Here is a 25,797-nt window from a genome sequence, read left to right on the forward strand (position 1 = left end):
CTCAACCCATCTCCCACTCCTTGCATGCAAACACCATTTGGAGACATTCGAGTCACGGACAGCGAGAGCTCTTGCACCTTTATGTTCTTACTTTGCTAAATTCAATACTACATATAGACTCTTGCTTGTTATTATTTTGACTTGAATTGCATATCCTACTTGCTTTAATTTGAAGTTCTTATATGTGTATTAGCATGTCACCACATAAATTATTGTGTTATCATTTATCTACTCGAGGACGAGCAGAAATTAAGCTTGGGGATGTTTATACGTCCAAAATGTATCTATATTTTCTGCTTGTTCCATGATCTTTTGGGTGACATTGTTATATGTTTTGCTACACTTTTATATCATTTTACACATATTTGGACTAACCTACTAACTCAGTGCACCCAGTGCTAGTTTCTGTCTGTTGATGTTTATTAGGGGCTTTTACCCAATTTTCCGAAGCCCGAAAAATCCCGACAAAAATATATAAAAAATCAGCGTAACGGAAGCTTCCAGATCACCGAAGATGGGCCAAAGGGGGGCCAGGGGCCGCCCAGGAAACCTGTGGGCGCGGCCCACCCCTAGGCCGCACCAAGAGGCCGCCTGGGTGGGTCCCACCTCCTTCGGTGCCCTCATTTCGCTTATATTTACTCCAACGAGAGGAAACCCTTCCGGAAGACCCAGAATCGCGAATTTCTCCATCGTTCCGCCGCCGCAGCGCTTCCAAGATCGGGAGCATCGGGATACCTCTTCCCGGCACCCTGCTGGAGGGAGGATTGACCTCCGGGAGCTTCTCCACCACAATGAACGCTTCCCGTACGTGTAGTGAGTAGTCCTCCTTGGACCATGAGTCCATGAGCAGTAGTTATGTGATGTCTTCTCTCCAATCTTGTGCTTCAATGGTTAGTCCTCGTGAGCTGCCCTACATGATCAAGGCACCTATGTAATTTTCATGCTATTGATATGCTCGGTTTGTTGGGATCCGATGGATTATTAGATTATGTTCAGATTGTTATTAGTTATATATTTGATTATCCTTTTATATTATGTTCCTTAGTGATTCATGCATGTTCTTTGTTGCTATTTATTGCTTTGGCCGAGTAGTAGATTGTAACTCCAAGAGGGAGCGTTATGCATGATTGTGGGTTCATGCCCCTCGATGACTAGCTTGAATGACAGAAACATGAGACTAGGGGATGTGCTGTTGCCACCAGGGAGAAAACAACGGTGCTTGTGACCACGATTGTTAGGATTGTTTACCTTATGCATAGTTCGTTAATGCAGTTGTCCGTTGCTTTGAGTTTACACTTTGGGTGGGGCCCGCAACTTAATACCGGCGAGATGTTCTGGATAGATATCTCAAGGTGGATGATTAGAAAGTAGATGCTCATGAATAAACGGTCTACTTGTCTTGGCGTACTGTCCATTACTATTGAACCTCTAACTTTCAAGTAGCATAATTAGCATTGCGGTGCGTTTGTAATTCTATCAATTTCCCAACTGTAATTTGTTTACCCAAGCATAGTTGTTTATCGTCTTTTGGGAGAGAGACATCACTAGTGAACATCATGTGACTCCGATCCATATCACCATCATTACTTACACCTCCATCATTCACTGCTTTCATTTACTTTTCCGTTGCAATCACTATTACTATTGCCGCTTGTGTTTTGATCCTTTGCAAACTACAAGGCGGGAGAGATTGACAACCTCTCTGTACTCGTTGGGAGCAAAGTTATTTGTGTGTGTGCAGGTCCACGTCTTCTGCTAGCGCCAGGGTGGGACACACCTACTTGTTGATCCTAGGAGTCCTACTGGTTCGATAAACCTTACAGTCTCAGTGTGAGGGAAAACTTGCTGCTGACTACATCTCAACCTTCCACCTGGGGTAACTAATGAGGTGCGAAAAGTATATACATCATCTCCTCATGAGCACGCAACTATTGGGGAACGTCGGATGGGAAACAAAAAATTTCCTGCGCGCACGAAGACCTATGATGGTGATGTCCATCTACGAGAGGAGATTTGGATCTACGTACCCTTGTAGATCGCACAACAGGACGCGTTAATAAACGCGGTTGATGTAGTGGAATGTCCTCACGTCCCTCGATCCGCCCCGCGAACCGTCCCATGATCCGCTCCGATCTAGTGTCGAACGGACGACACCTCCGCGTTCAGCACACGTACAGCTTGACGATGATCTCGGCCTTCTTGATCCAGCAAGCAAGACAGAGAAGTAGATGAGTTCTCTGGCAGCGTGATGGCGCTCCAGTGGTGGTGAAGGATCTACTCCTGCAGGGCTCCGCCCGAGCTCCTCAGAAATACGATCTAGAGGTAAAACTAGGGTGTCTAGATCTGAGTTGCACGTGGCAAAGTTGTCTCAAATCACCCCTAAATCACCACCATATATAGGAGGGAGGGGGAAGAGACTTGCCTTGAGGACCAAGTCCTCAAGGTGCGCCGGCCAAGAGGGAGAGGAGGAGTCCTACTCCAATCCTAGTCCAACTAGGATTGGAAAGTGGAGTCCTTCTCTTCCTTCCCACCTTTTTTTTCTTTCTTTGATTTTTCTCTTATGGCGCATAGGCCTTATTGGGCTGTCCCACCAGCCCACTAAGGGCTGGTGTGCTACCCATAAGTCCTTTGGGCTTCCCCCGGGAGGGTTGCCCCCCTCCCGGTAAACTTCCGGATCCCATTCGTCACTCCCGGTACATTCCCGGTAATGCCCGAAAACTTTCTGGTAACCAAATGAAGTCATCCTATATATAAATCTTCATCTCCGAACCATTCCGGAAACCCTCGTGACGTCCGTGATCTCATCCGGGAATCTGAACAACATTCGGTAACCACACATTTAACTCAACTATACTAAAACATCACCGAATCTTAAGTGTGCAGACCGTGCGGGTTCGAGAACTATGTAGACATGCCCAGAGGTACTCCTCGGTCAATATCCAATAGTGGGACCTGGATGCCCATATTGGATCCTACATATTCTCCGAAGATCTTATCGGTTGAACCTTAGTGTCAAGGATTCACATAATCCCGTATGTCATTCCCTTTGTCCTTCGGTATGTTACTTGCCCAAGATTCGATCGTCAGTATCCGCATACCTATTTCAATCTCGTTACCAGCAAGTCTCTTTTCTCATTCCGTAATACAAGATCCCGTGACTTACACTTAGTCACATTGCTTGCAAGGCTTGTGTGTGATGTTGTATTACCGAGAGGGCCCCGAGATACCTCTCCGTCACACGGAGTGACAAATCCCAGTCTTGATCCATACTAACTCAACAGACACCTTCGGAGATACCTGTAGAGCACCATTATAGTCACCCAGTTACGTTGTGATGTTTCATACACACAAGGCATTCCTCCGGTGCCAGTGAGTTATATGATCTCATGGTCATAGGAACAAATACTTGACACGCAGAAAACTATAGCAATAAAACGACATGATCAACATGCTACGTTCATAGTTTGGGTCTAGTCCATCACATGATTCTCCTAATGATGTGATCCAGTTTTCAAGCAACAACACTTTGCACATAGCCAGAAAACCTTGACTATCCTTGATCAAATGGCTAGCCAAATATAGGCTTGCTAGGGACATTGTTGTGTCTATGTATCCACACATGTATCTATGTTTTCATTCAATACAATTATAGCATGGATAATAAATGACTATCATTAAATAGGAAATATAATAATAACTATTTATCATTGCTTCTAGGGCATATTTCCAACAGCAACAATGTTCACTTTACCTAGTACAAGAAATAAAATTAGATTGTAGATGTAATAGGATAGATATGCAAGATGATAAAGAACAAGTAAATAAAAGTTAGGGGTTGTTTATATAAAGATTAATTCACTTAGTTGTTTAGTAGAAAGCTTTTCGTAGAACGATAAGAAAGATTGTCCATAGGCAATTGAATATAACATGGTAGATACTTATCATATTCAATGAGGGGGAAGCATACGTAACACACTTTCCGTACTTGGATCATATGCACTTATGCTTGAAACTCTAGCAAGCATCCGCAACTACTAAAGATCTTTAAGGTAAAACCCAAGCATAGCATTAAGTAACAAGTCCTCTTTACTCACATACACAGCAACCCCCGTACTCGGATTTAAGTTTTTATCACGCTTGCAACCCACTATAAGCTAATTATAAACGTACTGCAACACACTACATTGGTAACACCACACACTTGCGCGATAGGGAGGGCATCATAGGACAACACCATATCAACATACAACACATATCAATCACACCGTACTACAATTGGCCTATAGGACAAAAAGAATCTACTCAAACATCATAGGGTGGAAATACATCATTGGATAATAATATGTGGCATAAAGCACCACGTTAAGTAGAGATTGCAGCGGGGAGAGAGAGAGGTTGCACCACTGCATACACGGGGAGAGAGTTGGTTATAACAGCGGCAAAGTTGTTGGTGTAGATCGCCGTCACGATGATTCCCCCGCCCGTACTCCAGCGCCACCGGAAGAGGGGGGAGATAGTGCCCTCCTTATTCTTGCTTGCCCCCCTATGTGGGAGGAGGGTTTCCCCTCTAGTGCATGGCCTCCATGGATCCCGAAAGGCAGGAGCCCTTCAAGATTGGATCTCTCTCTGTTTCTCTTTTGCTTTGCTTTCTTCTGTTCTTGTCCTTCATCATTTCTTATATTCCTAGAGACATGTAACTCTGATTGGGCTGAAATTTTGAAGGTATTTTTATCTAGATATTATTTTTGTTGTAGCTAAAGGATACCGCAATCGACTTACGAGGGAGTCTGACACTCGTGATCTGCGTTGGGTTTTCTGTGAAGAGGAACAGGTTATTGCAGCACAAAGTGGGTAGGTATTTCCCTCAGTTATGAAATCAAGGTTTATCAAACCAATAGGAATATCAACAACAACCGTCTTCAGCTGCTGCACGCGAAAGAACAAACAACTTCCACCCAACGCGGGCAAGAGGGTTGTCAATGCTCTTGTCTTGTTATTTGCAAGCAAGTGAGGTGTGTAGATAATTGTAGATAGTATGATAAAATAAAAAACAAGTAAATAACAGCAAGCTAATGAAGGTTTTATCAGTATGTTGTGAATAGACCCCAGGGCCATAGCTTTCCCTAATGGCATCTCTCATGGAAAAATAGCATACATTGGGTAAACAAATTACTCTTGGGTAATTGACAGAAATGTGGATAGTTATGCGATATTCATGGCAATCATCATGTGTATATATATGCATCACCTCTATAAACAAATAGGCCGACTCATGTCTGCACCTATTACTATTACTTCACTTCAAGAGCGCTTCTATGCTTTCCTCTCTACATATTAAGTTTGTGACAAACGAATTAATGCATGGAGTAAGACACATATTTATCCGTAGTAGCAGCAACACAAAGACACATATTTTCCCCTTCTGTCATTGGGATATAGAAATTCGCCAGGTTGAACCTACCAAAACACACCTCTCTCACCGAAGAAATACCGATCTAGTTGGCCCAACTATTTCAATAGATCAGAGATAATTACAAAGCTATCATAATCATGCACATAAGAATCATATAAGTACTCAGAGGTGACTCAAATATTTATCATGAATAATTTGAACATAAACTCACAATTCATCGGACCCCAACACACTCACCGCACAAACGGAATTACATCATATGGATCAAAGCAAAGATGAGAAGATCATTGTATTGAGGATCAAAGAGAGAGGTTTCCATCTAGGTACTAACTATGGACCCCGAGGTCTATGCTGAAATACTCACACATCATCGTGAGAGAAGCAAGGTTGATGAAGAGGCCCTCCATGATCTATCTCCCCTCCGACAGGTTGCCGGAATGGAGCTCGAGATGGCCTACCATTGGAACAGAGACTTGCGGCAGTGTAAAAAGTGTTTTGGGACTCCCTGCGGTGTTTTTGGGGTAGATGAGAATTTATAAGGCGAAGAACGGAGTCGGGAGGGCCACAGGGGGGCACAAGCTAACAGGGCCCCCATGGGCCATGCCCTATTAGCTTGTGGGCCCCTCATGAGGCCTCCAGCCTTCTTCCGATGCTCGTTGGTCTTCTTTCGGTCGAAAAAAATCATCAAAAAGTTTCACGACAATTGGACCTCATTTGGTATGGAAAACCTGCAAAGTGAAAAACATGCAGAAAACAACAACTAGCATGGGCACTCGATCAATAAGTTAGTGCTCAAAAATAATATAAAATGTTAAATAAATACTCCAAAAGCATACTAGAATGATAATATATCAGCATGGAACAATAAAAAAATTATAGATACGTTGGAGAGGTGCAAGAGTCACGAGCTTGCCCGGCGTGCCTTACCCCCAAGGCGCACTCTGTGAGCTCGTGACTCTCTTGAGCATCGCCTACTGTTGATTCATTTTCTCAAAAATCACATATCTTCCAAAATATATCTCCATAATTTTATCGTGTTTGGACTTTGTTTGATACGTATTTTCTACGAAACAAAAAACATGAAACAAACAGGAATTGGCACTGGACACTGGATCAATATGTTAGTCCAAGAAAATCATATAAATTGTTGCCGAAGTATGTGAAAATTGTAAAATAATGGTACAAAACAATCAAAAATTATAGATACGATGGAGACATATTAGGTTTTCAGCCATTTGTGTTTATTTTGACACAAAAGAGCTTCAACGAGAGCCTGAAGTGGGGATCAATGTAGAGGAAGGCTTCACAAAGCGTGACGTGGCATGCGATCTGCAGGATGTACTTGGGGCAAGGTGATGGAGTGAAGGTCATAGAAATAAAGGAGCCCCATAGAAAGAGATTAATTGAGAACCCCCAACCCATGGAGGAGGTGGGAAATAAAAATAACACGCTCATAGGAGCAAGCTCTTGCCACCCTCGGTGAAGTAGGAGTGTCATTTAAACTCGTGACTACGGGGAGCGAGTGGTGGCTACATCGAAGGGCAGAAGATGCATGTTTCCTCAAAGCACGTTGATCCGTCCTCCATGGCGATAGAGTGCCTCCATAGCACACTAGAGCTTGACGACATCTGCCCATCGTTGGTGACATTATTGTCGCTCCTCATGGCTTCCGCCGCGGTGATGGAAACTACCTCACCGACCATTGATTCAATGATGAGGAGAGAGGGGAAGACGGGAGCTTGGTTTGCATCGGAGCTTTTTGCATGATGGAGCTCTAGGGATATGAAGGCAAGGATGGAATGGGTATGTATAGTCGGAGCACCCTTTCCTTTTTAAATTTTATAACCTTGTGAAGATTCGAGTCCGTGCAGCGTATGGCAACAATTTCGTGAGTTCCCCATGTGTCGTGCGTTAAGCATGCGCAAGGAACGAGGAGTTTGGTTGATAGTGCCGTTGAGAATCCGGTGCACGATCTCTTTTGATGTGACACATCAAAGGGGGGGGGGCTCATGCCACATTCTCACGTAATGATGGTTTTTAAAACTTACCACACACAGTGGTAAGGGTGGTGACACTTTGGTTTGTCAAGTTGGTAGGGTTGGACTTGACCAGGAACCTTATCCTTGACCAAGAAGGCTCCACCACTAAGGTAGCCAACCTAGGAAGATGGTCCTCAAATTCCAGACCAATCTAGAACACAAAGGGAATCTTTTATTTAGTGTATACATCAATACACCTGTGTGATACCTTAGATGACCAAGGTATATGACTCCTTGGCCGTGGATAAAGATAAAACTCAGAAGTTATATGCAAGGTTGAACCACTCTCCAAGGCCGGAGACTGAAGATGTGAAATAGCTCTCGAGGACCAATGAGTCTTATCCACATGAAGACCAGGTTCATGGGTTACTGTCGGAGTCCCAGATTAGAGGGTTTTTGGTATGTCGGTTGCCCGTCCTTTGGTTTGGGCTGAGCAACCCCCCTAAGCTATAACTAGTGGGCCTCATTTCTCTGGTTCAGAAGCTTCAAGAAGGAATGACCCAACGACTTGGCATGTACTCCAAGACATAGAGATAATTCTTGACACGTTTACCCCCTAGATGTGATCGACCAAGTTTAAACCCTAGGTACTATCACCATCAATATAAACTGAGGTACCAGGACCGTAGAGAGGAGATTCATTCACATCCTATCTCGTGGTAGATCACTAGTACTTTGTACTCCATCCAGAATCAATACAAACAAATAGGAAGTAGGGTTTTACCTATTAGAAAGGGCCTAAACTAGGGTAAAGCTCATGCCCCTTGTGTCTTGTTATCATCAAGCCAATACTACCATATCGGGATCGTCTACCCGAGATTCGCCAGATTTAGCTCCGACACCGACCAAGAGAAGACCTCCTACATCACACCCTTCAGGCCATTTTGCTACATCACCCTCCCTTTTGGGCTCAAGAATGTCGGGGCTACTTATCATCGGCCAATGCATAAATGCCTCCTTGACTAGATTAGTGTCAACGTCGAGGCATGCATCGATGACGTAGTCATCAAGTCGAGGTGAAGCTCCAATCTCCTCTCCGACCTCGAGAAAACCTTCACAAACTTGCGTTGGTTCAACATGAAGTTGAATCCCAAAAATTGTGTCTTCGGGGTGCCCTCTGGACAGCTCCTTGGCTTCATCGTCTCCCAACGATTCTTGCTTATGGTTGACAATTTATTTATATCTGGTAGTCAGTTCTGCAATTGAAGTTCGCAAGAAACAGTGAAATGCAAAAATACATTGGTATACATACTATGATTCAGATGACAAGGCAATTGCATATCATTACACATTCATATATGCTCAATATTCAAATCTAACAAATAGAAAAATACATAGTTCACAACAAATGAAACATAGTTTTAAAACCTCAAGAATTATACTATTGAGCAAACAAAAGAGGCTGGTGTACCCAATTTTTCCTTGTGTAAGACATTGCGGTTGTCTTAAGTTGTATACCCATTTCGATCTTTATGTCATGTTGTGTAAATACACTTTAAAGATGCTGGCATGAGTGGGATTATATGTAACGCCCCGGACACACCCGTCGGCGATTGTTACTCCTGGCGTGATCTAGACTGGCCTCACATATCAATACTAGTCTTTTCTGCGTACTTCGTCCTCACTCATGCGCACCCGAGATCAACTTCCCGGCCGATCACCTGATACGTCTCAAACGTATCTATAATTTTTAATGGTTTCATGATGTTATCTTGTCAACTTTGGATGTTTTATGTACCTTTTATATCTTTTTTGGGACCAACTTATTAATTCAGTGCCAAGTGCCAGTTCCAGTTTTTTCTGTGTTTTTGACTCTTTTCAGATCTGATTTTGGAACGGAGTCCAAACGGAATAAAATCACCGAAATAATTTTTCCAGAACAGAATAAGATCGGGGGACTTGAGGGCCAAGGCAGGAGAGCCACAGGGGGCCCACAAGCCGTGTAGCCGCCACCACGGGGCGGCGGCTACCAGGCTTGTGGCCTCCCTGGCGCCCCCCCTGCCCTAGCTCTTTGGCCTATATATTCCCTAAAATCCAGAAAAAAATCAGGGCATCCACGAAAACACTTTTCCGCCGTCGCAAGCTTCCATTTCCGCGAGACCTCATCTGGATACCCTTCCCGGTGTCGTGCCGGAGAGGACTTTGGAGTTGGAGGGCTTCTACATCAACATCATCGCCTCTCTAATGACTTGTGAGTAGTCCACTTCAGACCTACGAGTCCGTAGTTAGTAGCTAGATGGCTTCTTCTCTCTCTTGGATCTTCAATCCAAGTTCTCCATGATCTTCATGGAGATCTATCCGATGTAATCCTCTTTGGCGGTGTGTTTGTCGAGATCTGATGAATTGTGGATTTGTGATCAGATTATCTATGATATATATTTGAGTCTTTGCTAATTTCTTATATGCATGATTTGATATCCTTGTAAGTCTCTCCGAGTCTTGGGTTTTTTTTGGCCAACTAGATCTATGATTCTTGCAATGGGAGAATTGCTTGGTTTTGGGTTCATACCGTGTGGTGACCTTTCCCAGTAACAAAAGGGGCAGCAAGGCACGCATCGTGTTGTTTCCATCAAGGGTAACAAGATGGGATTTTATTGTAGAAATGAGATTGTCCATCTACATCATGTCATCTTGCTTAAGGCATTACTCTGTTCTTATGAACTTAATACACTAGATGCATGTTGGGTAGCGGTCGACGTGTGGAGTAATAGTAGTAGATGTAGAAAGTATCGGTCTACTTGTTTTGGACGTGATGCCTATAGATATAATCATTGCCACGGATGAGGTCACAACTTTGCACGGTTCTATCAATTGCTCGACAGTAATTCGTTCACCCACCGTCTACTTGCTTTCATGAGAGAAGCCACTAGTGAACACTACGGACCCCGGGTCTATTCACAACTATCGTCTCCACTTTCGCTTTTACTTTGCTTTTTTTCCTTTTTTGCTTTCAGTTCTCACTTTGCAAACAATCATAAGGGATTGACAACCCCGTCATTGCGTTCGGTGAAAGCTCTTTGTGTTTGTCCACGTACTTGTGACTCGACGTGCACCTCCCACTAGATCGATACCTTGGTTCTCAAAACTGAGGGAAATACTTACCGCCACTGTGCTACATCACCCTTTCCTCTTCAAGGGAACACCAACGCAAGGCTCCAAGGCTGTGGGGAAATCCTTTGCATATTTGCCAAGGAAGTCCCTATAGGCGTAGCCCGTGACAAAAGGATTCCTGGCGCCGTTGCCAGGGAAGGTCTGTTCTCGCTGTAGCAGAAGGATTTCTGGCGCCGTTGCCGGTGAGGAGGATCGCTTGCCGAGGAGAGATCAAGTCAAGATCTATCCAAGTAGGTGTCACAAACTCATCTCTTGCATTTACCTTTTTTGCGAGTTGCCTCTCGTTTTCCTCTCCCCCACTTCACATTTTCCGTTTTCATTTGCCTTTCTCCTTTGCCGTTTTCTTTTGCATTTTTTGCTATTTTCCGTTGCCAGTTTTCTTGCTTGCTTGTGTTCTTGTTGGTTTGTTGAAGTCATCATGGCTGAAAACACCAAACTTTGCGACTTCTCGAGTACCAATAATAATGATTTCATTAGTACTCCGATTGCTCCCGCCACTAGTGCGGAATCGTATGAAATCAACGCTGCCTTGCTGAATCTTGTTATGAAAGAGCAATTCTCTGGCCTTCCTAGTGAAGATGCCGCATACCATCTCAATACCTTCATTGAACTTTGCGATATGCAAAAGAAAAGAGATGTGGGTAATGACGTGATTAAGTTGAAGCTTTTCCCTTTCTCGCTGCGAGATCGCGCAAAAACTTGGTTTTCTTCTTTGCCTAAAAATAGTATCGACTCTTGGGATAAGTGCAAAGATGCTTACATATCCAAGTATTTTCCGCCGGCTAAGATTATCTCCTTACGTAACGATATCATGAATTTCAAGAAACTTGATCATGAACACGTTGCACAATCTTGGGAGAGGATGAAGTTAATGTTAGAAATTGTCCCGCTCATGGCTTGAGTTTGTGGATGATTATACAAATCTTTTACGCTGGCTTGAATTTTGCTTCTCGCAATATCTTGGACTCCGCCTCAGGTGGAACATTCATGTAAATCACGTTAGGAGACGCTACAAAACTTCTCAACAATATCATGACAAACTACTCTGAGTGGCACACTGAAAGGTCACCTCTAGCAAAAAGATACACGCTATAGAAGAAATTAACACGCTTAGTGCTAAGATGGACGAGTTGATGAATTTGGTTGCTAGTAGAAATACTCCTTTAGATCCTAATGACATGCCACTATCTTCCTTGATTGAGAGTAGCAACGCTAGTTTGGACGTTAATTTTGTTGGTAGGAACAATTTTGGCAACAACAATGCTTTTAGAGGAAACTATGTTCCTAGGCCTTTTCCTAGTAACTCCTCTAACAATTCCGGCAATTCCTACAACAACACTTATGGAAATCACAAAAAATTACCCTCTCATTTAGAGAGTAATATCAAAGAGTTCATCAACTCTCAAAAGATTTTCAATGCGTCCATAGAGGAAAAACTACTCAAAATAGACGATTTGGCTAAAAACGTTGATAGGATGTCTTGTGATATTGATTCTTTGAAAGTTAGATGCGCTCCTCCCAAGGTCAACTTGGATGAAACTTTAAAAGCTATGTGTGTCTCCATGAATGAGAGCAAAGAAAGAACCGCCCAAATTAGCGCTAGGCATGAATGGTTTAAAAGGGTGCATTCTAGTGATGCAAATCACGAAGATCTTAAAGTGCTTGGTGTGACTCCTCTTGAATCTTTGTTTTCGCATGTCAAACCTTTTGATGAAGGGGCTGGATATGAATCCACTTTGGTTGAAAAACGCCCCAATGATTCGGAATCCACCTATCTTGATGATAAAGGTGTGGAGAGTGCAGTAGAAGAAATCAAAATATTGGGTAGTAATGAAACTACCACTTTGGATTTCAAGTAATTCAATTATGATAGTTGCTACTTGTTTGAATGCATTTCTCTTGCTGCAATCCATTGCAAACTCTCCACATGCTTATAGCCAAAGCAAAGCCTTTATCGCTCATATCGTAGATGCTATGATGAAATCTCTTGAAGAGAAGCTCGAATTAGAAGTCTCTATACCTAGAAAACTTCATGATGAGTGGGAACCTACTATCAAAATCAAGATCAAAAACTATGAATGCAATGCTTTGTGTGATTTGGGTGCTAGTGTTTCCGCGATTCCAATGTCTTTATGTGATATTCTTGGTTTTCACGAGATTGAAGAGTGTTCTCTTAATTTGCATCTTGCGGATTCTACTGTCAAGAAATCCATGGGAAGGATCGATGATGTTCTTATTGTTGCAAATAAGAACTATGTACCCGTGGATTTCATTGTACTTGACATAGATTGCAATCCTTCATGTCCCATTATTCTTGGTAGACCTTTCCTAAGGACTATTGGTGCCATCATCGATATGAAGGAAGGGAATATTAGATTTCAATTTCCTCTAAAGAAGGGCATGGAGCATTTTCCTGGAAAGAAAATAAGATTGCCTTATGAATCTATGATGAGGGCTACTTATGGTTTGTGCACCAAAGATGACTATACGTGATTCCATCACCTTTTGCCTAGCTAAGGGCGTTAAACAATAGTGCTTGTTGGGAGGCAATCCAACGAATCTATCCTTTTTATTTTTGTTTTGTGTTTTCCACACTTTCATAATTCTGTTATGATTGTGTTTTTTGTGTTTCTTTTGCGTTTTTGCCAAGCAAAACCATTATGATTAGTCTTGGGGATGATCGTTTGGTCATGCTGGAAAAGATAGAAACTTTCTGCTCACGAAAAGAATTTTCATTTTTCTTCTGTAAGATATTTTGAGTTGATTATTTTTGCTGCTGATTGCTATGCAAAGTCTTCAGACTGTAGTAATTTTTCAGAATTTTTGAAGTACCAGAAGTATACGAAGTATACAGATTGCTACAGACCGGTCTGCTATTGACAGATTCTGTTTTTGTTGAGTTGGTTGCTTATTTTGATGAAACTATGGATAGTATCGGGGGGTATTAGACATGGAAGATTGAAAATACAGTAACCCAACATCAACATAAGTAGAATTTAAGTTTGCTACAGTACCTAAGGAAGTGGTGGTTTGCTTTCTTATACTAATGATATCACGAGTTTCTGTTTAAGTTTCGTGTTGTGAAGTTTACAAGTTTTGGGTGAAGTTCTTATGGACCAAGAGATAAAGAGTGGCAAGAGCTCAAGCTTGGGGATGACCAAGGCACCCCAAGTTGATTCAAGGATGCCGTAAAAGCCTAAGCTTGGGGATGCCCCGGGAAGGCATCCCCTCCTTCGTTTTCAATCCATCGGTAACGTTACTTGGGGCTATATTTTTATTCACCACATGTTATGTGTTTTGCTTGGAGCATCTTGTATCGCAGGAGTCTTTTATTTTTGTTGTGTCACAATCTTCCTTGGTGCACACCTAGAGAGAGAGACATGCACTCACCGTAATTTTGTCGAGCTTCACTTATATCCTTTGGTAGACAATTCAGCTCACATGTGCTTCACTTATATCTTTTGAGCTAGTTGATTTTGCTCTATGTGCTTCACTTATATCTTTTAGAGCACGGAAGCGCGTGGCTTGTTAGTTGATCTATGCTATGAAAGTAGTCTCAAAAGGGGTAGTTATCCAAAGGGATATGAAAACTTCCACCTTCATGTGCATTGAATAGTAAGAGAAGTTTGATTCATCTCAATTAGTTTTGAGTTGTGCTTGTGGTAATATTTAAGTTGTTAGTAAGGTGTTGTGGATCTAGAAATACTTGTGTTGAAGTTAGTGATTCCCGTAACATGCACGTATGGTGAACCACTATGTGATGAAGTCTGAGCATGATTAGTCTATTGATTGTCATCCTTTGTGTGGCGGTTGGGATCGCGCGATGGTTTATACCTACCAACCCTTCCCCTAGGAGTATGCGTTGAATGCTTTGTTTCGACTACTACTAAATTTTTTGCAACAAGTATATGAGTTCTTCATGAATAATGTTGAGTCCATGGTTTAGATGCACTTTCACCTTCCACCATCACTATCTTCTTTAGTGTCGTGCAACTTTCCCCGGTGCACAAAACCCACCATTAGCCTCCCTCAAAACAGCCACCATACCTACCTACTATGGTTTTTTCAAAGCCATTCCGAGATATATTGCCATGCAACTACCACCATGACATGTGCCACCACTTCTAAATTGCCATTGCATGATCATAAGATAGCTAGCATGATGTTTCCATTGATGTCTATGCCATGCTAGATCATTGTCACGGTACACCGCCGAAGGCATTCCATATAGAGTCATCATTGCTCCAAGTTTTGACTTGTAAGTGTGATGATCATCATTGATGGAGCATTGTCCCCTGTGAGGAAATAAAATAGGCCAGCGAAGCCCATTTACAAAAAGAGGCCAAAGATGCCCACCAAAATAAAAAAATAAAAAAATAAAAAAAAAGAGGCCAAAGAGCCCACCAAAAAAATGAGAGAAAAAGAGAGAAGGGACAATGCTACTATCCTTCCACACTTGTGCTTATTAAGCACCATGACCTTCATGATTGAGAGTCTCTCGTTTTATCACCACCATATAGCTAGTGGGAAATTTTCATTATATAACTTGGCTTGTATATTCCAATGATAGGCTTCCTCAAAATTGCCTTAGGTCTTCGTGAGCAAGCAAGTTGGATGCACACCCACTAGTTTTATTTAAGAGCTTTCACATACTCTTAGCTCTAGTGCATCATTTGTATGGCAATCCCTACTCATTCACATTGATATCTATTGATGAGCATCTCCATAGCTCATTGATATGCCTAGTTAATGTGACCATCTTCTCCTTGTTTGTCTTGCAACCTCCACCACATTCCATTCCACTTATAGTGCTAAAACCATGGCTCACGCTCATGTCTTGCGTGAGTTTGAAAAGGTTTGAGATAGTAAAGGTGTGAAAACAATTACTTGGCCAATACCGGGGTTGTGCATGATTTAAATTCGTTGTGCAAGGATGATAGAGCATAGCCAGACTATATGATTTTGTAGGGGTAACTTTCTTTTGGCCTTGTTATTTTGCTAGTTTTCTTGAATTATTATTGTCTCCACATCAATAGAAAACTATTGTTTTGAATCTAATGGATCTGAACATTCACGTCACATAAGAGGAGTTACAAAGGACATCTATGCTAGGTAGCATGAAAGCATCAAAAAATCATTATTTATCACTTCCCTACTCGAGGACGAGCAGGAGTTAAGCTTGGGGATGCTTGATACGTCTCAAATGTATCTATAATTTTTGATGCTTTCATGCTGTTATCCTGTCAACTTTGGATGTTTTATGTACCTTTTATATCTTTTTTGGGACTAACTTATTAATTCAGTGCCAAGTGCCAGTTCCTGTTTTTTTGTTTTTGACTCTTTTCAGATCTGATTTTGGAATGAAGTCCAAACGGAATAAAATTCCGGAAATAATTTTTTCCAGAACATAAGAAGATCGGGGGACTTGAGGGCCAAGGCAGGAGAGCCACAGGGGGGCCACAAGCCCTGTAGCCACCACCAGGGGGGCGGCGGCTACCAGGCTTGTGGCCTCCCTGGCGCCCCCCTACCCTAGCTCCTTGGCCTATATATTCCCTAAAATCCAGAAAAAAATCAAGGCATCCACGAAAACACTTTTCCGCCGCCGCAAGCTTCCGTTTCCATGAGACCTCATCTGGAGACCCTTCCCGATGTCGTTCCAGAGGGGACTTTGGAGTTGGAGGGCTTCTACATCAACATCATCGCCTCTCCAATGACTCGTGAGTAGTCCGCTTCAGACCTACGGGTCCGTAGTTAGTAGCTAGATGGCTTCTTCTCTCTCTTGGATCTTCAATCCAAGTTCTCGATGATCTTCATGGAGATCTATCCGATGTAATCCTCTTTGGCGGTGTGTTTGTCGAGATCTGATGAATTGTGGATTTGTGATTAGATTATCTATGATATATATTTGAGTCTTTGCTGATTTCTTATATGCATGATTTGATATCCTTATAAGTCTCTCCGAGTCTTGGATTTTGTTTGGCCAACTAGATCTATGATTCTTGCAATGGGAGAAGTGCTTGGTTTTGGGTTCATACCGTGTGGTGACCTTTCCCAGTGACAGAAGGGGCAGCAAGGCGCGCATCGTGTTGTTGCCATCAAGGGTGACAAGATGGGCTTTTATCATAGATATGAGATTGTCCATCTACATCATGTCATCTTGCTTAAGGCGTTACTCTGTTCTTATGAACTTAATACATTAGATGCATGTTGGATAGCGGTCGACGTGTGGAGTAATAGTAGTAGATGCACAAAGTATCGGTCTACTTGTTTTGGACGTGATGCCTATAGATAAAATCATTGCCATAGATGAGGTCATAACTTTGCGCGGTTCTATCAATTGCTCGACAGTAATTCGTTCACCCACCGTCTACTTGCTTTCATGAGAGAAGCCACTAGTGAACACTACGACCCCCGGGTCTATTCACAACTATCGTCTCCACTTTCGCTTTTACTTTGCTTTGTTTCCTTTTTTGCTTTCAGTTCTCACTTTGCAAACAGTCTATAAGGGATTGACAACCCCTTCATAGCATTGGGTGCAAGCTCTTTGTGTTTGTGCAGGTACTTGTGACTCGACGTGCACCTCCCACTGGACCGATACCTTGGTTCTCAAAACTGAGGGAAATACTTACGCCGCTGTGCTACATCACCCTTTTGTCTTCAAGGGAACACCAACGCAAGGCTCCAAGGCCGCGGGGAAATCCTTTGCATATTTGCCAAGGAAGTCCCTATAGGCGTAGCCCGTGACAGAAGGATTCCTGGCGTCGTTGCCAGGGAAGGTCTGTTGTCGCAGTAGCATCACCCATCCTAAAACTACTCCAAGCCGAACACGCTTAATCTGGGAGTTCTGTTCGAATGGGCTTCCGAAAAAGAAGAAGTTCCTTATTGATATGAGTAGTACGTCGGGCCACAGGAGCGTTCCCTCTTGGCACAAAACGTTTGTGCATCCAGTCTTGTACATGTGTCATGTCGTGTGCCACGACGGGTCACAAACGTCATGAACAACATGACGACACACCTGTCTACAAATAACCGTGTAACCACGAGGGTCGGCTCTCATACCCACTTGTAACACCCCGAACACACCCGCCGACGGTCGTTACTCCTGGCGGGATCTAGACTAACCCCACAATTAATACTAGTATTTTCTGCGCACTTTGTCCCCATTCATGCGCACCCGGGATCAACTTCCCGGTCGTTCACCTATCCTAGAACTACTTCAAGCCGAGCACGCTTAACCTGGAAGTTCTGTTCAAATGGGCTTCCGAAAAAAGGAATTCCTTACTGATATGAGTAGTCTATCATCCCTAATAAGTCAGGATATCACATTATACCACCCCTTTATGATGGTGGAGTCCCTTTGTTGTAGCACGTGGACGACATGGGGAGGCACAAAATATAAAGTTAATTCTTTGTCTTTTGAACAACTATCTCGTCCCAAAATAAAATTTAAAAAAAGTGGCTCTTCTATTTTGGGAAAGTCAGCGAAGAGGAGAACTAATACAAGAAGTTGTTTGGCAGTGAGACTAAAACTTTATCCCTTTGTTATATCGGCATCATGATGTACTTTTGTAAGCTCATGAATAATTAATGGAAGCGCATTCTATACCACTTTGTTATCAAGACATTAAATCAACATATATTGTGAAGTCTTGTCTATTACTAATTGTTATGGGAGGCTATGAGATTTTGCCCTGTTTCCATGTTACCACGCATTTTGATCCCATTTTGGGTTGTGTTCACATCCAACTCGGAGGTTTGTTAGGTTAAGCAATGCAACATGAATCTTGTTCGTGAGTTCACTTCTTATCTATTCATGTAAACTTAGAGCTTATTTGGGACTACTATGCTCCCTAAAATTCAGCTCTACTTCAAAAAACGCATGCCAAATGAGGTAGCTCCACAATATTTCCTTCATCAAAAAGTTTAGAATCTGGTGTACAATTCCCTATTTTTCATGCAACACTCAAGGGTGTGCTCCAAACCCGTTTGAAAGTCCTCGTGTAGTTGGGGAAATTTGCACACCACTACCACCGGTAATTGGATACCACTTTGTCCCCCCTCTCCTCCTCCCCCCACGTCACACATGCCCTAACAAACTTCTCTCACTAAAGTTTCCCATTGTTGACACTGGAGATTGCTGGAAGCCAAACAAAATGAATTGTTTTACGATTGAGTTTCAACTCCTGGGTGTATCAAATTTAAAATGGATTTGATGGAATGAAGCTAATTTTGATGGTGTAGAGTAATCCCAAACAAGCCCTTGATTCATGAGATTAGACAACCTTCATGTGCTTACAACTTCATGCATGGTTATGTGCATTGAGAAGCTGTAGGGTGGTTAGGTGAATACTTGTTGTGGGTCACTGCAACGATAGTGGTTGGACTCGAGATCGTTGGTAGCACTGTTATCTTGTACCAAATTACATGATAAAAATTAACTATGCTCCAGTACAACCAACAATTATTTCGCTCGTTACACTTGTTAAAGTCATAATACTATATACACATATGGAGTCTTGGACACTAAAACTGTTGTGCCAAATAGCAGGGCACGTTCTTCAACAGACGAGGGACCGTCTCAAGGACTCAGCCTTTGTTCAAATACAGGAACCAGTCCCCGGATCATTTTGGTGTATCATTCCATAGTTCCATACTTAAATTTCGTAGCTTCTGTATATTTGAAGTACACAAAGCCAATACACTCGTTCCATGTATACCATGATAGGGTGCTCGTTACTTAGACGTTTACTTGCTCAAGATTGATCCTGATGATTTCGCCATCTTCTGCATTTTCCTGGATGATATCCATCAGCTTGGGCCTACTGATCCTTAGAACCTGAGATAGCTTAGTCGTCCGGAAAGTGAAGGGCTGTGGCTTGTTGCACAGTACTCCGATCTCCCCTAGCAGTCCTCCCTCAGTTGCTTTTCCATAGACCTGAAATGCGCACATTAGCACCAAGTACAAGTAAGTACTTCAGGGACCAACTTTGCACTTTGCATTGCATGTTGTTTGGTCGAAGTCATGAACTCGGGAAATAGTACCTGCTCTGTTCCATCAAGGAACGCCACAATATCCTGTCAATGAACAAGCACATTGATTAATATACTAGTACGCACGTCCTACAAGGTCTGCGAATACATCATTACGTGTTACGGAGTAAATCTGTAAGGATTATACATACCACTTCTCCGGTCACAAGAAGGTGTAGGTCTGATGGGTACTCGTTCTGCAGTATGATGTCCTCCTTTGGGGCGAAGTACTCAGCTACCATCTCTGTTACCTGCATACACATAGTTGATCAAAATTTAAAAGTTGTGAGCACCCTTCCATTCCTATACCTCCAACCGTAAGTAAGGCTTTACAACTTTCTCACCAGTTGCTGGATGAAGCTCGAGGAGACTCCCCTGAACAGGTATGCGCCCTGAACCACCGGGAAGAAGAGATAGAGCGATATGCTGGACCGCATCGCCTTGGGGAGGATGTCCAGTGTGTCCTGCTGCTTGAGCCCCTCTGCCTTGAACCTCAGGCATATGTGGTTCAGCATCTGTTCCTCTATCTGCCGCGGCAGCTGGTTCCTCGCCGCGAATTCAGTAGCAGCTTGAACCATGTCCCTCTGCATTTTTGTGTGCGCACAAGCCATGATCACAGCCCAATATGCATCAGAGCAGTGCAGTGGCACGAGGCTAGCGTTTATGGTATCAAATGGGATACATGTACGTACGAAGTCTCTGGTGCGGCTGGTGCTGTGGACGACGAGGTTGGTCATGTTGCCGATGAGGTAGGCGGTGAGCCAGAGGTTGAAGAGCATGTAGGAGATGCCGAAGAGCATCTCCCGGGAGTTCTGGGCGTGCAGGTCGCCGTAGCCGGTGGTGGTCATGGTGGTGATGGACCAGTAGATGCACGTGACGTAGCGCACCCACAGCCCGTCCTCCCTGAAGTCCGGGTGCGCCGCGCCTATCCAGGTCCTCGCCGGGTCGGGGTACCTGTCCGCGATCAGGTAGTTGATGCACCCGGCGCAGTGCACCGCGAACAGAGTGACCTGCGTCGCATCATCCGTGGTGCATGCATGCATGCATGAAGAAGAAGAACTCGGTACGGTAGAGAGAAAGGAAAGGGAGAATCAGCTGCCTGAACGTACTGAGATGAGCTTTGTGCAGCGTATCACGGCATAGTTGAACCGGATGTCTTTCTCAAGCCTACGGAACGGAATAAGAGAATCATCATTCTTAAATTGCACGTACTGACCAGTGGCCATTCTTAGGAACGTATTGTGCCAAGTTGTTTTTAGAAAAAGAGGATCAGCTCCAGCCTCTACATCCTTACTATGCACAAAACCATGTACTTCTTCTGTACAATAATATTTGTTGTTGAAAAAAATTTAATCTAGTTCTCTTCAACAACAAGTATTTAGGAACAGAGGAGATATTAACGTTCGAGTGCACAGTGCATAACTACATATACTAGTGTACTACCTTGCAAATAAGGAACTGACTCTGCGCAGCCGCCAGAGGCGAAGAACGTTGAGGAACTTGAGGCCGAGGTTGTGCTCGTGCCTGGTGAAGAGGTGGGTGATGGAGCGGAATGGCACCGTGGAGCAAACGTCGAAGATGAACCAGGTCGACAGATACCTGCAAACCAAATGAAACAAGGCGAATAGCACCTAATGGTAAACACTTGGAAACGTCTCAACACTGAAGCAGGAGCAGCAGCAGCAGCACCTGAGTGCGATCTTCTTCGGATCGTCGACGACAAGGTACGACTTCTTGTCGACGAAGGGCACGAAGAAAGTGAGCAGGATGTCGACCGCGAAGAAGCCGTTGACGACATCGTCCACGACAAAAGGCGCGCGGGGGAGGTACCTCAGGAACGCGAACTCCAGCGGGCATATCCACGCCGAGTACACCACCAGCAGGATCAGGAACGTCTCCCACACCCTGCACAATCAACAACGATCGATCGATCGCCGCCCATCTATCTATCTATCCAACAGTACGCGACCGAGACAAGCAATCGTGCGTGCGTGCGTGCGTACCTGTAGCGCCGGCCGTAAGGCGAGACGAGGTACTTGCCGGCGGTCGGCTGGGCGGCGGTGGCGCCGAGCGACGGGAGGAGATCGTCGGGGACGTTGCAGCCGCCGCTCCTGTCGCCGTCGTAGCATGGGAAGCACCGTGTCACCCGTGACCCCGTGGGAGCGCAGGAAGAACGTGCCATTTCGCTCGCCCGCTCGCTCGCTCTTGGCTACTGGTATGGAGCCGGGCAGTTAGTTTTAACCGAAGGCAGAGCGCGGAGAACTGCGGAGGGATGCCGCGCGTATTTATACCGGCCGGAGCGGAGCGGCCGAGCGCGAGGCCCCTTCCGTTTGGCGTTGCGTTTCGTGGGTCTCAGCTGACCAAAACGGTTGTATGGAACGGGAACACCTTTAGGGGTCCGATAACTCGCCTTTGGTCTTGTCACGGGGCAGCAGAGACATGCCGAGGGGCCGCCCATGTCCCGGGTACCACGACTCGCCTGTGGACTTGTCGATCAAAGATTGCGTCGCCTGGCCAATGGTGGCGCGGCCATTACCGATCGATCCAAGTGGTGGCGAACACGGGGCGTCAGGTTTCCCATTGGCCATAATTCTCGGTTGCGGGCAGTTATGATGTGAAAGTGTGGCATGATTTAATCAGATTAGAAAGGCACCTCATGAAATATGTTGTTTGTCTTTTTTGCCAAGGCTCAGAAGATGCTTTCTCCTATATAAGTGGTACAAATAATGCCATGCAAGACATGAATTAGATGTTGGCCAATTTCCGTCGCGTCAAATGTTAGGCAATGTTTTACTCTTGTGCGGTTGCCTCAAAATTCAATTCACTCCGGTTGATTTTGACCCAAGCCCCAAGCCCAAGACGGGGACGCGAGGTTGAGCCGTAGCAACGCGCGCGCAACACACAAGGGTTGAGCCAGTAGCGATCCGGAACTGGGGAATCAGTGGTAGTGGCGTCGCTGGTGGAGGGGAGTTGGACATCGATGGGTTCGAGAGAGGTGCGGGGAGGTCGCCAGCAATGGAGATCGTAGGGGGGATGATGGAGGCACGACAAAGGCCCTGGCTTGGACTGGGTGACACGCCAAGTCACGTGCAAGACCACCACCGCGCGTGGTGGCGAAGCCGGTGATGTCTTGTAAATGCACATGGTACAATTTTAGTCTTTTAGAAGTAAGAGTATCGATCCGAGAAAAAGCTTAAGAAATGATTTTTGCCTCTTGTAGAAGTTTGTTGAAAAGTGTCTGCAAATTATTTGTAATCCAAAGAAAAATTGTTGCAAAGGTTACACGTGTGTCTAAATGAGAATTAAATTGCTTTGGAAAAAGTACTAGAAAGCGGTGAAAATTGTAATTATGTTAAGTTTTCCGGATTTACGACTAATATGCTTACTTAATCACTGCACACACATAATTTTACATTCAACTACAAAATCCAAGTTACATGTCTTTCGTGTGGGCAGAGTCAAATAAAGGTACATTGCATACTGCCGCAAGTCCGTATCACACACACCACCATCATCTACCCCCTTGCTTGGTGGAAGTGATGATGATTGTAGGTCTCCTCGTGGACACCACATAAGGCTTTGGCGTTGCGTTATTGGCTCTATTAAATCTCGTAAAAGTTTTGAGATAGCCTTTATTACCGCAATACCTCTCCATCATGGTGTACTAGTTACAGTAACATCCTTCATGTCCATTAAGGCAAGTTGTGCGGTCGAGTTCACACAATATCATGAAGAATAGTTAACATAAACATATAAAGAGAGTATTGCATCTTATGATACTTCAGCTCATACGCATACTAGGGTTCCTTCATATCCCCGAGAACTACATTTCTACTTGCATAGAGAGATAATAGACATTATCATGGTGTTCATGGCCTAACATATGAATGATGAATAATGTAACGCATGTATGAATCCACACTAGGGTTTAGTATTAAAACGAGATGAAATGGATCCAAGGGTTCGATGTCAACAATGTGGATGATGATGGTGGTGGTGATCGTAATCTCCTTGATCAAGGTGATGGTGGACGGTGCCCTATATAGGACAACCCCCCCCCCCCCCCCCAATCCCTTTTGGAGGTGAGGTTTGGTACTTTTATTTCGTGGATATGGCCTCTGAGTTAGTCATCTGCAAGATCTGATCACATGGGGATGAAATAGTTGACCAGGAGGAGGCGATGCCTAACCGTATGAGTGGGCGATGCTCGTGCCACACTCTAGTTGCTTCTCTGAAAATATGGCGTGGATGGTGTTCTTTCCACAAGGTCTTCTCTTTTTTGGAAGGCTATTATGAGGTCACTTAACAAGACTTTCGCCCATAAATAGATGTTTTCTCACTAGTGCTCAAAATCTACTTACCCTTTTGGAATCATGATAAATCAGACAGAAAGAGTGTCGATTGTGGTGAAATTCCAAGAATCCTACGACTATGATGCTAAAATGAGGGGTAAAAACTAATATAAAATAGGCTCATCAACTCCCCCAAGATTAAATTTTTGCTCGCCCTTGAGCAATGATCGCAACTGAGAGAACATAGTCATCACGTTCATGAATTATTTTAATCATATTAATACATTGCAACAAAATGATAAATATAAAAGATATTTAAACAATATGAACAAGCTTATATGTCTATTGTAAATATAACCAAAGGGGCTTCACACCTTTTGTGATCGATTACTTGGCGGAGGAAATGCAATCCTATGAAACAAATTATTTGAGACACAAAATTTCTATTCACTTTGGATTTAACACTCCGACTAATCATTTTTATTTCCTCACAAAATGTTGAAAATACTTATTTTCCCGCGACACAGTAGTTCCCTGTTTTACCTATGAGCATGAAAGATAACCATGTTCGATGGTTATGGGGGCGGGGGGTAATTGACCAAGCTATGTGCTAATTTCAAACTAAAGTATGGATGGCTAAGTATTTACTTTTACTACTATTCTTCTTGTTGTTTTTTTATTTATACACAGGAACTGAACCACTAATAGTTTAACACATAGGATAAATAACTTACACTTAGTAACCGACATTGGTGGTGTTGAAGACCTATAGCCATTGAAAAGTAACAAGTACTATACATTTACTATAATTTGTACATCTTATAAAGATACCATATAATCACAATACCATCATCCATGATCAAAATCCACTCTTCATCAAATAAATAATTTGCACCCTCGTCATAAGGAGCTAACAATGCAATTTATTATGGAAACTAGAAATAAACTAACTTGACTTGCAAAAAAGTAAACATGCAAAGTGATAAATATTCAAAGTTTTTCACTCGTCTCCCAAAGCTTTAAGTCAAGCCGACGGGATCCTAATACCTAATTTTCATCGGACTCAGTTCGTGCCTTTTCATTATCCTCCTCTACAGGCTTCGTGTCTTTCTTCCAGTTACATGCATTGGACATACCCTTGAAATGATCAAAACTCATCATGACTTCCTCTTGGTGTTCGGACATAGCATTCAAGTCTCAAGATAACTGAAGGAAAAGCTTGATTAGGCATTCTTCCCTACTGTAGAGTACATCTACCCTTTTTCGAGGCCTTTACCCATCATCCATTGGGAGTCAACACCCTCTCCAATAGTATGAACACAAGATTTGGAGATTGCTTCAAGTTCGTCAATCTTTTCCTTAAACTCATCTGGAATTGGTGTTTTATTCTCATGTCTGAGAGCTAAAGGCCCTAGAGGAGATTTCAAAATCAATCCTTGCATATTATATACGTAGGGGTTTGGAGGGTAGTCCCCTTCCTTATTTTCCCTCTCTTCCTTCTTGTCCTTTCAGTTTTCCTTGATGCACATGCATCCGAGTCCCTCCCTAGTTTTGGGGACCATGTCCTCCTAGTCAGCAATAGGTATGGTATTTCTTGGTAAAGATCTTGAGGAGTTGAGGATCCGTTCTTGCTCGAGGACATGAGGGGGGTGTTATTTGATGCTAGCAGAGTCGGTGCCTTCTTGATCTTGTAGATAAGTTTTTCCCTGAGAGGAGGAATATGGCGGAGGCAACGAGTTGGATTGATGGTGAGTCAAGGACGTCCTTCTTGGGACATAGAGCACTACATGGTCTCATTTTTGAATGAGGCTTATGGTACGAGCGATTCACTCATACCTTTGGCATGTGGGAGTTGTTAGGGTTAGCCAAAGTGTAAGAGTGAACCAGAATGGTATATTTACCTTAGTTTGAG

At 43.5% G+C, this 25,797-nt stretch overlaps 1 protein-coding gene across 1 annotated transcript; it reads right to left on the reverse strand.

Annotated features, from left to right (window-relative positions):
- Window positions 1-18,941: 18,941 nt before the first annotated feature.
- On the reverse strand, window positions 18,942-21,851 carry LOC123440269 (potassium channel KAT3-like). The gene is made up of 9 exons (XM_045116846.1): window positions 21,597-21,851; window positions 21,283-21,498; window positions 21,037-21,192; window positions 20,703-20,760; window positions 20,286-20,603; window positions 19,938-20,177; window positions 19,746-19,844; window positions 19,606-19,638; window positions 18,942-19,498 (listed from the first exon to the last, which is right to left on the reverse strand). Exons 1-9 carry the CDS (start codon window positions 21,773-21,775, stop codon window positions 19,301-19,303), a joined length of 1,497 nt encoding a protein of 498 aa, XP_044972781.1. The 5' UTR covers window positions 21,776-21,851; the 3' UTR covers window positions 18,942-19,300.
- Window positions 21,852-25,797: the final 3,946 nt, after the last annotated feature.

The sequence above is a fragment of the Hordeum vulgare genome, chromosome 3H (assembly GCF_904849725.1).
Source record: "Hordeum vulgare subsp. vulgare chromosome 3H, MorexV3_pseudomolecules_assembly, whole genome shotgun sequence".
Taxonomy (NCBI): Eukaryota; Viridiplantae; Streptophyta; class Magnoliopsida; order Poales; family Poaceae; genus Hordeum; species Hordeum vulgare.

What these genes read in the sequence shown, in the direction of transcription:
- LOC123440269 (XM_045116846.1), bottom strand. Translation starts at nt 21,775, where the DNA reads ATGGCACGTTCTTCCTGCGCTCCCACGGGGTCACGGGTGACACGGTGC. An exon ending in TTCTTGTGACCGGAGAAGTG is followed by an intron (nt 19,639 to 19,745) that starts GTATGTATAATC and finishes GTTCATTGACAG; the next exon opens with GATATTGTGGCGTTCCTTGA. An exon ending in TCCTTGATGGAACAGAGCAG is followed by an intron (nt 19,499 to 19,605) that starts GTACTATTTCCC and finishes TGCGCATTTCAG; the next exon opens with GTCTATGGAAAAGCAACTGA.